Raw genomic sequence first — 16,121 nt, forward strand, 5'->3', positions numbered from 1 at the left:
GCACCTTTGTCCCTTTGCTTTGAGGACCCTGGGCTCTCCCAGTTACTTGCCACTGAGCAGTCTCTGGGGGTGTCTCAGGCTTGGGGAAAACCCCTCTCCACAATCATGCCCCATATCTGGCCAAGCTAGATGTGTATCCAAGTCAAAAACAGTGGGGAGGGTTCCCCAGAAGACCACACCTGCTGGGAAACCACACAGGAGTCCCCCATGGCCACTAGTGCCCGAGCAGGGTGCCCAGTGGCCTACTCTGGATACCTTGGTGCTGCTGGAAGGATGTGTTTGGTGCGCCTTCAGCTGCTGAGAGAGAGATTTCCGGAGGTTCTTCTCTTTGATGCCCTGTAGGAGGGAGGGGGGAAGAAAGGGTTCCAGGCCCCACTCCTTCCTAAAAGCAGAAGAAAAGTAAGAAATTAGAGAGACAAGGTGAGACAGAGAAAGCAAAATGGTAAGACAGAAACTAGCTGAAATCTGAGACAGAGATGGAGGAATGGAGATTAGGAGAGAGAGACAGAGAGGGGCTGGAGGCAGGCGAGTAACATTGGCCACAGTTCTCTAGTAGAAGCTGTAGCCCAAGGGCATCCTGGTCTAGGTGTGAGGAATTCCAATTCTCACTCCCATCCCAGGCCCACATTCCTAAAACGCAGAGCACAGCTCAACCACTGCACCTTCTCCCTACACAGCTATTTGCCCCCATCCGGAAGGGCCCTGGCGCAACTCACTCCACATTCTTGAGTGAGATCTTCTGACTAGGTCGAGTAGCTGAGACAGTGATATAGATGTGGAGGGCAGCAAGGCCCAAAAGCATCTCTGGCTTGGAGTCCATTCCAAAGCGTTCTCGGATGACATCGTTCCGACTCTGTGAGAGAGGGCAGTCCAAACCCGTCAGTTAAAGGAGACGTTCCCTCCCCATCCCCCACCCCACCCCACCCCACGGACTCCCTTATATCCTAGAAAAAACTCGTGGTGTAAGTAAGCATCCTAGATCAAGCGGAAGAGGAAGATTCTGCCCTTGGGGAAGAGGTAACAGAGGAACCTCAGGTCTCAGAGACACTATTTGCTTCATTCAGCGGATACTGGACAGCCCCCTTCTCAGTGACTGGTACACACAATGGCAAGGCACAAATGGTCAGAACATCTAGGGCGCTGCAAAAGTGAGACATGGCAACACTCCCTTTCTTTCCTCCTGTTACAAGAGACCTTTCTGCCTTTTCTCTGGGGCCTATACTCACCGCCCCCCAGCCCCAGCCATCGGAGGCTCCTCTACCAGCTCAGATGGGAACAAAGGAAGAGAGACACTGGGAGGGATTCTCTACAGGTCTCTGGCCCAGAAGCCCACAGTGAGAGATGGATTGCAGGGATGGGGCAGATATTCTTTCCTTGGGGTCTGCAGATCAAAGCAGTGATGAGTCAGTCTTCCCTATGCTATCCTAAAAAGGGTCTCCTGGAACTACTGGCCAAAGGTATGACAAACCCTAAACCCTGAAGGTCAGAATCCCAGCTATCAAGGATTCAGCCTTGGTTAGACCAGTTGCCCATTGTGCTGAGGTGAAACCAGGATGAGCTAAGAGACTAGAGAGCCACAGTGGTATCACTACAGCATAGGAGAGAGTGTAAAAGGAATACTCCATCAGTGATCATCTATGCAGAAAATCCAATGGAATCTACAAAAAAAAAAAACTACTAGAACTAATGAGTTAGCAAGGTTGCAGGATATAAGATCAATATACAAAACCAACTGTATTTCTACATGCTTGCAACAATCAGAAATTAAAGTTAAAATCGAAACCATTTACAATAGCATCAAAAAACGAAATAATTAAGGATAAATCTGTCAAAACATGTGAAAGACCTGTACATTGAAAAGTAGAAAACACTGCTGAGAAAAATTAGAGAAGACCTAAATAGATATATATTGTGTTCATGGGTTGGAAGACTCAAACCAATGTATAGATTCAACACAATCTCAATCAGAATCACGGCAGGTTTTTGGTAGAAATTAACAAACTAATTCTAAAATTCACATAGAAATGCAAAGGACCTAGAATGGCCAAAACAACTTTGAAAAAGAACAAAGTTGGAGAACACACACTACCTGATTTTAAGACTTAATATAAAGCTACAGTAATCAAACGAGTGTGATGTTGGCATAAAGATAGACACATAGATCAATGGAATAGAATGGAGAGTTCAGTAATGACCCACACATATACAGGCAACTGATTTTTCACAAAGGCACAAAGGCAACTACATGGAGAAAGGATGGTCTTTTCAATCAATGGTGCTGGAACAATTGGATATCCATATGGAAAAAAGAAGAACTTTGGTCAATACTTTGTACCACATATAAAAGTTAACTCAAAATGGACCACAGACTTAAATGTAGAACCTAAAATGATAACACTTCTAGAAAAAACTAAGAGCAAAATCTTTGTGACCTTGGATTAGGCAAAGACTTCTTAGATATGACATCAGAAGCACAAGCCATAAAAGAACAAATCGACAAATTGGACTTCATCAGAATTCAAACTTCTGCTCTGTGAAAGACACTCTTTGGAGACTGAAAAGACAAGTTAGAGACTGGGAGAAAATAACTGCAAATAACATACAAATGACTTGTATCCAGAATACACAAATAACTCTCAAAACTCCATAATAAGTAAACAAACAACCCCAATTTAAAAAGTGGGCAAAAGAGTTGAATAGACACTTCACCAAAAAAGCTGTATGATGACAAGGAGGCACACGAAAAGGTGTTCAACATCATTAGTCATGAGGGAAATGCAAATGAAAACCAGAATGAGATACCCCTGCATGCTATTAGAATGACGGAAACTTCAAAAATACTGCTAACACCAAGTGCTGGTGAGGATGTGGAGAAACTGGGACTCTAACACACGGCTGGCGCTTACATAAAATGGTACAGCCACCTTGGAAAACAGCACTGGAGTTTCTTCAAGAAATTAAAGAAAGATAGATCTACCGTATGAATCAAGCCATTCCATTCTTAGGTATTTACCCAAGAGAAAAGAAAGCATATGTCATACAAAGACTTGTACGTGAATGTTCATGGAAGTTTTATTTGTAGTAGCCAAAACATGGAGACAACCCAAATGTCCATCAGCAGGTGAACTGTAAACAAATTTTTATACATCCATACGATAGAACACTACTCAACGATGAAAAGGAATGAACTACTGATACACACAACAACATGGGTGGACCTCAAAACCATTATGCTGAGTGAAAGAAGTGAGATCAAAATAAGTGTTCACACCGTATGATTTCATTTGTATAAAACTGTAGAAAACGCAAAGTAATCTGCAGTGACAGAAAGCAGGTCGGTGGCCGCCTGGAGATGGGAGTATGAATTACAAAGGAGCCTGGGGAGGCTTTTGGGGGTGTTGGATGTGTTTAATATCTTGAGTGCGGTGATGGTTTCGTGGATATAAACATATGTCAAAACTTATCACACTGCCATTTTAAATACGTGCAGTTTGCCGTGCGTCAATTAGACCTCACTAAAGCTGTTCAGTATAGAAAAGGAATACAGCTGAACACATCATCACAGAGGGGAGAGAGAGGGTGGACAAGGTCCTGTCACCAAATTCCAAACTATCTGAACTAAACATCCATCTCTGCACCCAGCAAACGTCCACTCATCTTTCAAGGCTAACAGCACGCATGCATCACTTCCTCTGTGAAGCCTGCATCGTGCCCCTCCCAGGGAGAGTTGGCAAATTGCTTCCTGAGTGCCCCTACTGACATTGTACCCTGCCATCCTCATGGTGCGTGCCTGTCACACTGCCTTTATTTGTGCACATATCTGCCTATGAGCTCTAGCGATCTAGGATAGTTCTTTGACCACCTTGATTGTCAGCACCTAGCACAGGGCCTGGCCCAGAGGAAGTGCTCAGCAAACGTTTCTGGATGAACTGAACTGGGAACCATCTCCTTAGTGGAGCTCGGGATTGGGGATTGGGACCTCCTGTTACTCAAATGCACTTGTTAAACCGGGGTATGCTGTGAAGATGCCAGAGTTACTGGGGTTGCTTCCTCCTGAAAACTGATAAGATCTGTCTAGACAAACAGACAAGACTTGGAGCCAGAGCCAGCTCAGGTTGCCAGGCCAACCAACTTGACCATGGCCTACGGTGGTAGCAGAAAATAAGAGAGCCTTCAGAGCTACCTGAAGGTTGGAAAAACTTACATAGCGACTTCATTGTGATGGCAGAACAGCCTGCCAGCTTGTTTGTCCATTGGTCTGTCTGTCTGTGTATCCCCAAGCCAGACTCTACCTGGATGTAGAGGTACTCGAAAGCAGCAGGATCCCGACGCAGCAGCTCCACCGGGTCTTTGGGAAAGAAACTTATCCGGAAGAGGCATTTCATTCCATGATAGTGTGTCCGCTGCACTACCTGAATCCCAGGGGTGAGAGGTGGGAGGAAAAGAGAGCTGGGATCAGTGGCTGGGTGCCAGGAGTCAGCTCGGCGGCTCTTCAAGGCAGGGCCTGGCTGATCCCAATTACCACTGGGGAAAGTGATGAGGAGCTAAGTCTTTTCTGCCCTTCTGACCCAAAGTGACTAGAATTTTCGAACCACTTATCCACGACTTGGCCTTTATCAACAACCTAAGGCCCAGGACATGAGGTAGGAAGCAAGGGCTCCTGGCAACTTCTCTGACTCTTCTTGCTGCGGGGCTAATGCCTTTGCCTTGCAGAGGGGCTCAGCCTCAAGCAAAGGAAGTTGCTTATGAGAAAGCAAATCAAAGACTTAAAATCCCATTTGGAGGTGTAGCTGAAACAAGCTGGCAATATACCAGTAACTGCTGAAGCTGGGATAGGTAATGAGGGTTCATTATCCAATTCCTTCTACTTTGGTGTATATTTGAGATTTTTTTGTAATAAAAATGCTTAAAAATCCCATTTGGAACAAGAGACCAGTTGGATCCACAAGGCCCCTTGAGGGGTGGGGAGGCGCTTAGGCATCCCTCCAGGCAGGACACCCACCTTTCCTTCACAGGTGGGAACCTGTGAGTCTCTGAAGTGCATCTGGCTGAGAGCTAAACTTGAAGAATTCTTCTTTCCTAAATCCTTTCATTTTTGCGTGTCTGATTTCAGCTTTTGTTTCGCTTCCTTCAGACATTTCTTCCCAGCCGTCTCTCTCCAACTCCTTCCCTCCCTCCCTGGGAATATATTTTTTTTGAAGCAACTGAGAAATTATTTATTTATTTGGCCGCGGCACGCGGCATGTGGGATCTTAGTTCCCTGACCGGGGATTGAACCCCCGTCCCCTGTATTGGAGGCGCGGAGTCTCAACGACTGGACCACCAGGGAAGGAAGTCTCCACTCCCTGGGAACACTGATTGGCCCTGGTTGCCTCTCTTGCTCTCCATGGTGCATCACCACTGGTAAAATACTATCGAGCAATCCTGGATTTCCTTGGCCTTTTTCCAGAGGCTGGGAAGATAAGACACTTTCTCCTACTCTACTTTGGAACTTGACACGGGTGACATGCTGTCTATGCTTGGTCGCACCCAGCCCGTTCCCAGCCCACGTGTGTCCTAGCCTCAGAGGTCTCACTAGACTCCACTCGCTCATCCTTCCATATTACAGCCTTCACCCTGAAGGTAAAGTTTCCCCTCGCAGGAGGAAAAGTCTAGCAGGACCTCCAGGGGACAGTGGAGTTGACACTGCTCAATTCAGTCTTGCACGCGGTAAATCACCACCCCATGCTTTCCCCACTAGTGACCGCCAAGACTAACAACTGTCATGCCTTTCTTAGGTCACAAGAGACATTTTACAGAGTTTTTTTTTGGCTGTGCTGTGTGGCTTGTGGGATCTTAGTCCCCTGACCAGGGATTGAACCCGGGCCCTTGGCAGTGAAAGCACAGAGTCCTAACCACTGGACCTCCAGGGAATTCCCAAGAGACATTTGAAAAGGCCTCTGTGGGTGGGTCATAAAGATCTTGATTGAGAATTGGGACTTCTGGGAGCTGGCTGAGCGTATCATGATGAATTTTCCAGAAGGAGAGTACCTGGTGGCCTCTTCTCTACTAAAGGCCATCTGCAAAGCTATCAGGCCAGGACAAAGGAGTTACTTACATAAGCCAGGGGCTGCTTGTCCTGGAGAAGCAGGAACTTGTGGTTCTGTTCTGGCCCGGCATATTCAAGGACAAGGGCAAAGTGCTCAATGTACCTCAGGGAAAGCCGGTCCTGTAATGTCACCATGACATCCTGTGGAAGACAAAAGAGCCTTGAGAGAGAGATCCCTTCCAGCTCTAAGATACTCTAAGCAGGACAGGACCCAAAATGGGAGACGGGGACTGAACATCCAGAAAGATAGTCCTGGGGAGAAGGCTGAGGCTGGGAAAGTGGGCCAGACAGAGACACTGGCCTTTATGGTAGCCCAGGCATGGCGCTCCAGGATGAGGAGAATGACCCAGGAGTGCTGTTCAGAGGCCTGGGCCCTGGGGAACACCACAGGTGCAGGGGGTGGAGGGAGGTATTTCTGAACTTGGCCGGGCCAGGCATATGGCAAAAGAAGGTCATGGCCCTTCCTCCCCCCCTCTCTCCTTTCATTCAACAAATTGTCTCCTGAGTGTGTCCTAAGTGCCAGGCACTGTGTTGGTTCTTCCCTCAGCTTCTCACATGAGTCAGAACGTTCACTCTGGTTTGTCCGGCAACTTAGGAATTAACAAAAGCCAAAGCCACAATTACATGATTAAAAAGTAGACGATTTCTGGATTCATAACCTAAATTGAATGACTGGAGTTACTGGCAAAATGTTCATCTTTGATTTAGCTGGCTTTGAGAGACGATCAATTTAGCAACTTGAAAAATGCATCCACGCAGAGGAACAATGTCATGTGTTTTATGTACAGTCATGAATTTGACTACTTCTGCACTCTGCTCCGCTGCCCTACTCTTGATATTAGGGTGTCTGGAAGCAGATCCATGGGGGCTGCCCACATGTCAGTTTTGAGACTTCTACCATCTATTTGCTGTGGCTTCAGCATACACTGGCTTCCAGCGTGTGTGTTCGTAGAATCGGCATCGCTCAGCCCCCGAAGGCTGGAAAGAAGCAGGCTTGGGAATGCGAAGCTCCCTTCCAGCCAGGGTTGCCAAACAAGCCCCTCAGTGAACATTGACAGCTGTTTAGCTATTCAAATGTTAGGCTGGAAATTGGTGGGTACTTGAGAATATCTCTTTGTATTATCCAAGTAGTCACAGAGGCGCCAGTGTTGCTGAAGTGCTGGCAGGGAGAGATGAGATTTTCTCTGCAGTTCGGCTGCTTTGGGACTGTGGACGGCCAAGCTGGTGATTGCCAACCAGTGTTACAAGTCTAACAGCTCCCATGCCAGGCTGTCAATTCACCCAGGTACCTCTCTGGGACAAGCGGCCTGGCAGCCTGTCCAAGTTCCAATGAACAGCCAGTGCACCCTCCCTGAAGTCATGGTAAGGTCACAAGCCAGGGGACGCTGCTGTCCTGGAAGGCTGGGGCTACCTGGAAGCACTAACGGCGGTGACATTGTGAGGTGGGAGGACGCTCAGAGGAGCCTCCACGGGGAAAGAGAGGAGTAAATGCTCCAGTGTGGAGACAGATCGACAACGGACATACCGGTCCATGATTTAACACAAAGGAAGATTCTGACACAGAGAGATACCCACATCTGGAGGAGGGGAACTTGGACACCCCTGGGTGGCCTAGTTTCAATGTCCCTCTCATAGACGGAAACCTTCGATAGTCAAGAGACCATTCTGCGGCACCCTAAGGAGTGTGTTTTGGTCCTAAGTCCCCTGGGGGACCCACCCAGGCCTAAGCCTTCCTAAGAAACTCTCGGTTCAATCAACACGGGTTAGGCCCAGGCTTTTGCAACTCGGGCGCTACTGGCACTTTGGACAGGACAATTCATCATTCGGGGACTGTCCCATTCCTTGCAGGACATCTAGCATCTCTGACCCCGAGATGCCAAATGCCAGTAGCATGCCAAACCATGGGGATGACCCCAAATACCCTCAGACATTCCTAAAAACTACCTGGGAGGGGACAGTGCCAACCCTGGCTGAGAACCGCTGGCAAAGCCAATTCTGAACACCTGATAACTCCTCTTAGGGAAAGTTTCCTGGCCCAGGGCTTGCTTTATTTATAGGGTTGTCTTAGCCCCAGCAGGGGCACCTCAGGACATTCGTGGGCCAAGGTGGGTTTTCTGGGCAGGCAGCACTGATTGCATGGAAACATTCATTCTGGGGATGGCATTCTCTTTCTGGAGAGAATCCAGAAGAAGCAGGAGCAGATATTTCTATCCCAGAGCAGAGCTGAACCTGAGGGTTAATAGTACATCGCCTCTCCTCCTCAGGACTAAGGGAATAACTACAACTTCTAGATGCCTGGCTGAGCCGTTAAGAATCAGAGCTCATTAATTGCTCTTCCTGGGAAAGGAATAGCCAAAGGGACTGTTGGTGGACTTTTCAAATCTTGGTTCAGTGCTTAAGAGCTGGCTGGTATTTAAAAAGCAAGCCATGGCTAAGCTAATCTCCTGAGAGATGGTTTGTTGATTTCTGTGTGTAAACTTGCGTAGGTGTTATTGTATCCATTTAAATCACTTTTGCTTTATAAATGGTTTAATGATCTTCATACTCCTTAGCTCCTAAGCACTCCTTGAAGGACGCAGTGTAACATGGACACGAAACAGTTAGCAGATGTGTGCACACATGCATGCATACACACATGCATGCACGTGTACATGCGTGCACGCACGCACACACATACACACAAACAGTCACTAGCACACAGTCGGGCATTCAACTTTCCCTCACCACAGTCATCCGAGGACTGTATGTTTTTGCAACAGGGTGCTCCCAGAAGCAGGAGTTCAAAGACCAAGACCACCTTGCTCTGGTAGCAAGCGGCTTGGTGCAGACTCAGAGGAGCCCAAGGACCAGCAGTGGTGTGTGCTCCAGAGGAGAGCACCTCCTAAGAGAGGACAACACCAATCCGGGAGAGGAGACCCTGTGGGTACCTTAACAGTGGTCCGGCCATCAAACGTGAACGACTTGATCTGCCCATTTTCTAAGAAAACCTTCAGGACATTGGGGATGAGGAGAAGAGCTTCTTTCTTCATCATCTTCTGTGAACAGGCAGGGAAAGGACAAGGAGGGGGACTCATTTAGAAGGAGGAGGGAAGCCAGAGGAGGGGCGTGGAAAGGAAGAGAAAGGAGTGAGTGAAGGAGACAGGGAACCAAAGGTATGGAAGGACAGAGATACAGAGGAAAGAACCCATCAGTGATAATGTTAACGTGGAGACCAGAACCGAATTCTCCAAGAAGACACTGGGCCATATCCAAAGCTCACCCTTCATTCGATGTCACTGCACATCCACAGTCTACTGTGGCTCAAAGCTCCGCAGCTCAGAGGGGGCTTGGCCCATAGAGACCACCGCACTCTGAAGGGCTGATGGAAGGCCTTAGGAGCCTGCCTCACTCACCTGCTCCTATCTCCTGACTCCTGCCTTTCCACCTGGCCCTTCACACATCGAGATCACTTCCACGTCCATGCCTTTGCTCTGCCAGTCTCCCTCCCTCAAGGCATCCTAGGTCTTCTGTGACCTGGCCCCTGCCTACTTTTCCAGAGTCATATCTTACCATTCCCGGTACCCACAGTGCTCTTTCATGCCTGCATACCTCTAACAACTCATCATTCAGGGACTGCCATAATCCCTGCAGGACATTTAGCGTCTCTGACTCTGAGATAATAAATGTCAATAGCATGCCAAATCGTTGGGATGACCCCAAACACCCTCAGATGTTCCGAAAAGCTTTCTGAGAGTGGGCGGTACTGACGCTGATTGAGAACCACTGGCAACGCCCATTAAAAAAATATTTAATTAATTAATTTATTTGGCTGCACTGGGTCTTGGTTGTGGCACACAGGATCTTCACTGCCGCGTGAGGGATCTTCACTGCGGCATGCGGGATCATTTAGTTACGGCACGTGGGATCTACTTCCCTGACCAGGGATCGAACCCAGGCCCCCTGGATTGGGAGCACAGAGTCTTAGCCACTGGACCACCAGGGAAGCCCCCAAAGCCCATTTTCGAATACCCGGGGCTACAGCAAGCGCAGAGGACCAGGGTCTAGCCTTACACTAGTAGTGACCTGGCACACATACGCAAATCCACTAGAGAACAACAATAACACCAAACCAAACCAACAGGTATAAGATAGCTACGGTTTCCCAGATGAGGTGAATTGGATTTTGATTTTAAAGGAGGTGGCAGGCATGGACTATTAGAGAGGCCAGACAAGAACAGTCCAGATCTAGGGACTGTCACGGACAAAGTATGAAAACATAAGCAAGTCCTCCTGGGTCAGGGTGTGGTAGGAGGAGGGGAGTGGTGCTATCGTGACATCAGATCATTTCGTGATGGAGTCAAGCCACAGTGGGGAGTGATGGGATCTAAAGTTGGAAAAGTGACTCCCCGGTCCTCTCCCTGATCCCGAGACGCCTCGCTCCCGCCAAGCCCAGAGGCCCCGGATTCCCAGGCTGATGACGCTCAGCGGTGGCTGGTTTTATTTAGCACACTGGGTTGGACTCAGATAATTACTTAATTGATCGGGCTTAAAAATAGAGCTGGCAAGGAACACCCACAGGATTTATTTTTGCTCTGGCTACTTAATAAAGCGCTGGAACACCAAGAGAAAGGGATGATAGGGTAGCTGGGAGTCACCTGGGCCTGGACTCCCCCCGGGACCTGACCGGTGGTGAAGCTGCTACGGTCCACACTGGGGTGGTGGTGGTGGGCGTGTATTGTGACATCATTTCCTGAGCACAGTGAGAGTGAGAAGGTTGATCCCTGTGTCTCTCCCAGACAAGAGCCTCCACCATGCTTGGTGGCCTGTCCGGGAGCCTGTCCTGGAGCGACAGAGTAACCCTGGGGGGTTTCTAGCTACACTGGGGCATTTATGTGCAGACTGGTCTGCAGTGGGGGCCGGCTTCTGCCTGTGGCTAGACGTGACATGTGGAGAGGGGAATCATGGGGGAGGAAGGGGGAGTGGGGAAGGGAGAGGAAGAAAGAGGAGGAAAAAGGAGGGAAAGAAGGGGAGGGGGAGGAGAGGAGGGATTCTTCACTGGGTGGCCTGGCCTTGGTGGGTTACTCGGTGATGCCAAGACGGGATAGGTTGTACCTATCTGTACTCTCCAAATTCAAGCCTCACTTCCTCTGGGTGTTCAAGGGTTCAGGACACAGATGTCCCCTTAGTGACTTGGACCTCAGGATCTGCTTTACTCCGATCCACAAGGACTCCACACCACTCCCTTTCCTCTCTGCTCACTGGCCCCGGCTTCTCTTCAACCTCTTCTTCTGTGACCGACACGGAGCTCAGCCACCAATTATTCCGATGGCTTAGCCAATGGGGCCCAGTTGTCACTTGGGCTTCACAGCCTTCCTTGAACAGGGATGGAGGAGGGCCTAGGTGGAGTTTGGGTATGAGAGTCAGGGAAATGGAGACGGAAGACACCTCTGTCCTCTATCCATCCCTTCGTCTGGGTGGCTCTGCCTCAAAGAACTATAGGGGTGCCTGGCAACCTACTGATTTCTCCACTCAGGCTGGGCCTCCTAGCTTGTCTCAGCTGCAGCTGTTCCTCACTACAGAAATGCCACGGGCCTCCCGAGAGCCCAGCCCAGGACAGCCTGTAAATGCACACAGTGCCTGTTAGCTCCGGCTGTCCTTCCCTCACCCACCCCCATGGGATGTCACCAACTTCTGCGGATTCCTAGAGGACTCGGAGTTACCCATGGCCGCTTAATACACATCTTTCTGCGCTCCACCCACCTCTTCTCATTTGCTTATCTGGAACAGATGGCTCAGTTCACGTTAACCCCACAAAGCAGTGCGAAAGAGTGGGCTGGCCATGACCCCCCAGATTGGCCGCTGCATGGCATGGGCGGTCAAGCATCACCTGCTCCTCGAAATCATACCACCCTGCGGTGGATTCTACACTGTCTCAGTCTGAGCCGCTTGTACTCCCAACATCACTGAGAGGTATCCAGAGGCAGGGAACAGGCATTTATTTTGCATCCCTTGTAACGCTGGGAACACAGCCGGTGCCTACTAAAAGCTCTGTGACTTAATGAGTCTATATCATTTCCCCCAGGCTGCTTCACCCTTCATTGCACAGTCTTCTCCAATTGAGACCTGGAGCTGTGGGATCACTTCAACGTGAAGAGAGCTCAATGTCACCACCTCTTCAGAAAACCACTATTTCCTTCCTTCAAGTAGCCAAACAATGTTTATGGAGCACTGTGCTAGAGACGGAAATTTCTTGAAGCACCGTGAGGATTCTGAGAGTATTGATACATATCCCTTCTCCCCACAATGCCCAGGGCTTCTCTGGATGCCACACACCCCTCACTCAATACCCACCCAGAGTCCCGAGGTCCCCGCTCCAACCCCTTCATCATAATGCTGTCCATTCTGAGGAGCAGCAGATGAGCAACTGGCCCAGAGCGAGACCTCGACGGCCAGGCCGACTCTGGCCAAGGGCCGCGGGGAGGAGGCCGAAGCTGCACTTACTGCATCTGTTTCTCCAATTGCCACCTGCTCAGAAAATCGGACCTTCACGGGATTGGATCTCAGCTTGGCCTTCTTCGCAGCACTGATGAAGGCGGATTTGGGGGACTGGAAAAAGAACAGAGAGGGCTGGTGAGTTCTCCATCCCTGGGAAAAACCCGACCTTTGCTGCACGGGACTTAAGATGTCTCCGTATGGGTACCCTTTGCCCTGCTGATCAATAAGCCAATAAATAAGTATTGATTCCCTACTAGGTGCAAGGCAATGTGCTAAGTGCCTCCTTAGGTGACTGGTATGTTCTCTGTAAGCTGGGCATGAATCGAATTGGAGTAAGTTGAATCCCATTATTAATGGGCCTAGGGGAGTTTGCAAAAATTCTTTGTAATAACATGCACTGAAGTTTTAAATATTTGATTTTCTTAATGTGAGATATACCTAAATGGTGGTTTTTATTATGTCTGAATATGAACGTCGCAAAGGATTTACAGAAATAATCTTATTCACTTCAAAGATATGCCCTGCCCCTAGGATGGAGGCTCATAGAAAATATTTTAGATGTGGAAGAAAGGAGGTCTAGCCCTCCAAAAGGATTTCTCCACTATTTCTACACTATTGGGGAGTAGAGCCATTAGGGATTTTACCCAGGTGTCCTGGCTTCCTAGTTCTGGGCTCTCCACTACTTTGTTCATCCAATTCTATAAGAAATGCTCAATCAGCTAGGCTCTCCAGTTTTCGAAAGCTCCCACAAATTCAGCAGGACGCATGGTTAGCAAATGCTGGAAACTAAGTCTTTCCTGGGTGGGCCGTGGATTTGAGGAAATGCAGGAGCCCTGGTGAGGGGCACCCTCATGTCTTTGGGGGCATTTATTCATCCGTGTGACAAATTTAGGGAGGGCCCACTCTGTACCAGGCACAGTTCCAGGTGATGAGGGATCCAGCAGTGAACAAGATGGGCAAAACTCCCTGGCCTCAGGGAGCGCCCATCCTAGCAGGGACAGACAGACAGACAATAAACACAGAAATGTCTCTTAGGTAGCAAATAAGGACACGAGGACAAATCGAGCAGAGTGAGGGACTACAGCAGAGACTGAGGCCGTGAGGGTGGGGAGCGGCCGGGGTGTTATCTTAGACGGGACCGTCAGGGAAGACCTCTTCCAGGACGTGACATTTAAGCAGAGGCCTGAAGGAAGTGAGGTTGAGACCGCCATGAGGACATCTGGAGCAAGAGCCTTCCAGGAAGAAAGAACAAGAAAGTCTCTAAGGTGGGAGGAGGACTGGGGTGCGTGGGGAACAGCCAGGAAGCCCAGTGTGGCCGGAGTGGAATGACTGAGCGGGGAGCCGCAGAGGAGTCTGGGGGCTGGATCACGTAGGGCCTTGTAAGCCGTGTCAGGAACTTTGGATTTTGCTCCACCGGAGGGTTTTGAGCAGACAGGGTCTGACTTGCATTTAAAACGGATGCCTCTGTCTGCTGTGTGGAAAATAGTACAGGAGGGTGGCAGCCAGAGGAGGGAGGGTGGCAGCCAGAGGAGGGAGACCTGTTCGGAGTCTACTGCAGGAATACAGTTTAAAATATGATGGAGGCTTGGGCCAAGATGGTAATAATGGCGCTATGATCCCAAGTGAGTGGATTCTGGCTAGATTCTGAAGATAGAACCAAGATGCTATGTTGACGGACTAGTTGTGGGAGGTGAGACAGAGGAGTCAGCTGGAAGAATGGAGATGCCATTTACTGAGATGAGGAAGGGGGAAATCAGGCTTGGGGCTCCTTCAAACCATCTCCCCTACCAGTCTTGACGTGGAGCCTGCGAGCGCTACAATCAAGCATTCCTTTGTGTTAAGGCCCTGAAGGGTCCCCACCAGCTGGGAAGGCAATACATTAAGCTATTTTCTGCCATTAACGCTGCGGTTGGGATTCATTTACTAGATCAGCCACAGGAGGGCAGGGCCCTAAGATAAAGACACACCAGCAACAAACGTCCTCGTCAGCTCTTGGGCCCTGGTCCCAGCTGTGTTCTCTTCTGGAGCCGACAATCTCACTCCCCACAGAGGGCAAACTGCAGATAGCCACTGAGTCTCAGTGCTGGCTAGAGGGCAGAAACACCGGAGGGAGGAGCTTTAAAAAAAACCCCGGGGCTTTTAAAACATTTTTAAATTCCTGGGGCTGGGGCCCAGGTATTGGTATCTTTTTAAGCTTCCGATGATTTCAAAATGCAGCTAAGGTTGGGAACCACTGAGCTAAAGGAACCTTAGACTTCTCCTCCCGAGCCACAGAGACAATTTGTTGGCAGCAGACAATATAGCACAAGGAAATCCAGGGCTGGAGATCGTTGCAGAAAGTGATTACAGTATTGATTGTTCATGGAAGTCGAGAAATGCCTTTGTGTTGCACAACTTGGTGCTCAAATCTTGGGTGGAGGCTGTGGGCTGTGGCAGGAGCAAAGGGAGGGGCAAGATAGAAGGATCTGTACTTCTGTTCAGGCAGCTCTGCTTGACTCTGTCTCCACAGTAGTCACATTTCCACCGGAGGTGCCAGACACAAGGTAGGTGAACTCTGTTCTACCTGACAGCCGCCCTCTCTTTTCTCTGTGATCATCCGTCATCGAATGCCCTCGTGCACAGTGTGGAATGAGGTATGTCTAGAGACCTGAATGGGCCATTTAGTCCACCCTTCATTTTTACATAAGAAACGGAGGCCAGGGAAGAGGATACAGTTTACTCAATGCATCAAAATAACTGAGTAGTGGAGCAAAAAACAGAACCCAGATTTTCTGAGTCTTGGATTAGCCACCATCCCCCACAGCGGACTGAAGCTGGAAGTCCATTCCTGGTCTTTCGTTCACTGGTCTGGTTCTACCTTGGTCCTAGTGAATGGATTTGAACAAATGAAGAACCCTAACTGGTACCCTCTTATGTATCACGTATGGAGAGGGGACAGCCTCCTTGCTATCCTCAAGGATTACAGTCATTTCCAGTGTCTGTTGTACAGCTGTTTTCAGCTTGTTTGTGCCTCATTCCTCATTGACCCTTGTCCTGTTGGTTTCTGAGACTCCATCCTATTCTCGGTCTTCAGCCTTGATCACTGATGGTGACTCACTCGTTGCCAGCTGGTCTCTGCTACATGTCACAGAGTCATGTCTAGCTTTATGCTGCGACACAGGTGACACCTGTCTTGCAGTGTGACTTGAGGGGCTCTCAAAGGTCACCCTGTCCCAAAGCATCTTCAAAGTGCAAATATGGGGCCTGAAGTTCTTGATACTAGAGTCGCTCATTTGAATTAAAGTATTGAGAATTGGGAAGGCCCTAGTCAACATTCAAATGTGGTACCTAGAAGGAATAATGAACCCACTTCAGGGGCCAGCAGACTATGGGCCTGTGTGGGCCAGCTCCTGCCCACCACATATTTTAGTAAATAAAGCTTTATTGGAACACAGCCGTTAGGCCTACAAAGCCTAAAGTATTTACTATATGGCCCTTTACAGAAGAAATTCAGAGTCCTGCACTAACTCGTTAGCATGCACTCACCCACTATGTCTAAAACTTACCTGATGATAAGAAT

At 49.0% G+C, this 16,121-nt stretch overlaps 1 protein-coding gene across 11 annotated transcripts in view; it reads right to left on the bottom strand.

The window, feature by feature from the left end:
• The window catches only part of FRMPD3 (FERM and PDZ domain containing 3), a 139,529-nt gene that overhangs the window by 35,627 nt on the left and 87,781 nt on the right, over positions 1 to 16,121 (bottom strand). For 9 of the 11 annotated variants that reach the window (XM_060292622.1, XM_060292625.1, XM_060292618.1 and 6 more), the window contains 6 exons: positions 12,569 to 12,673; positions 9,016 to 9,123; positions 6,098 to 6,229; positions 4,293 to 4,412; positions 717 to 853; positions 256 to 382 (listed from right to left, as the gene is read on the bottom strand). In XM_060292622.1, the coding sequence (XP_060148605.1) occupies positions 256 to 382; positions 717 to 853; positions 4,293 to 4,412; positions 6,098 to 6,229; positions 9,016 to 9,120 (621 nt within the window). In that variant the 5' untranslated portion in view covers positions 9,121 to 9,123; positions 12,569 to 12,673. Of the gene's footprint in view, positions 1 to 255; positions 383 to 716; positions 854 to 4,204; positions 4,413 to 6,097; positions 6,230 to 9,015; positions 9,124 to 12,568; positions 12,674 to 16,121 lie in introns of those variants that run through there. The other 2 variants (XM_070044712.1, XM_030835840.2) reach the window with 2 other exon arrangements.

Source organism: Globicephala melas, chromosome X (assembly GCF_963455315.2).
Source record: "Globicephala melas chromosome X, mGloMel1.2, whole genome shotgun sequence".
Lineage (NCBI taxonomy): Eukaryota > Metazoa > Chordata > Mammalia > Artiodactyla > Delphinidae > Globicephala > Globicephala melas.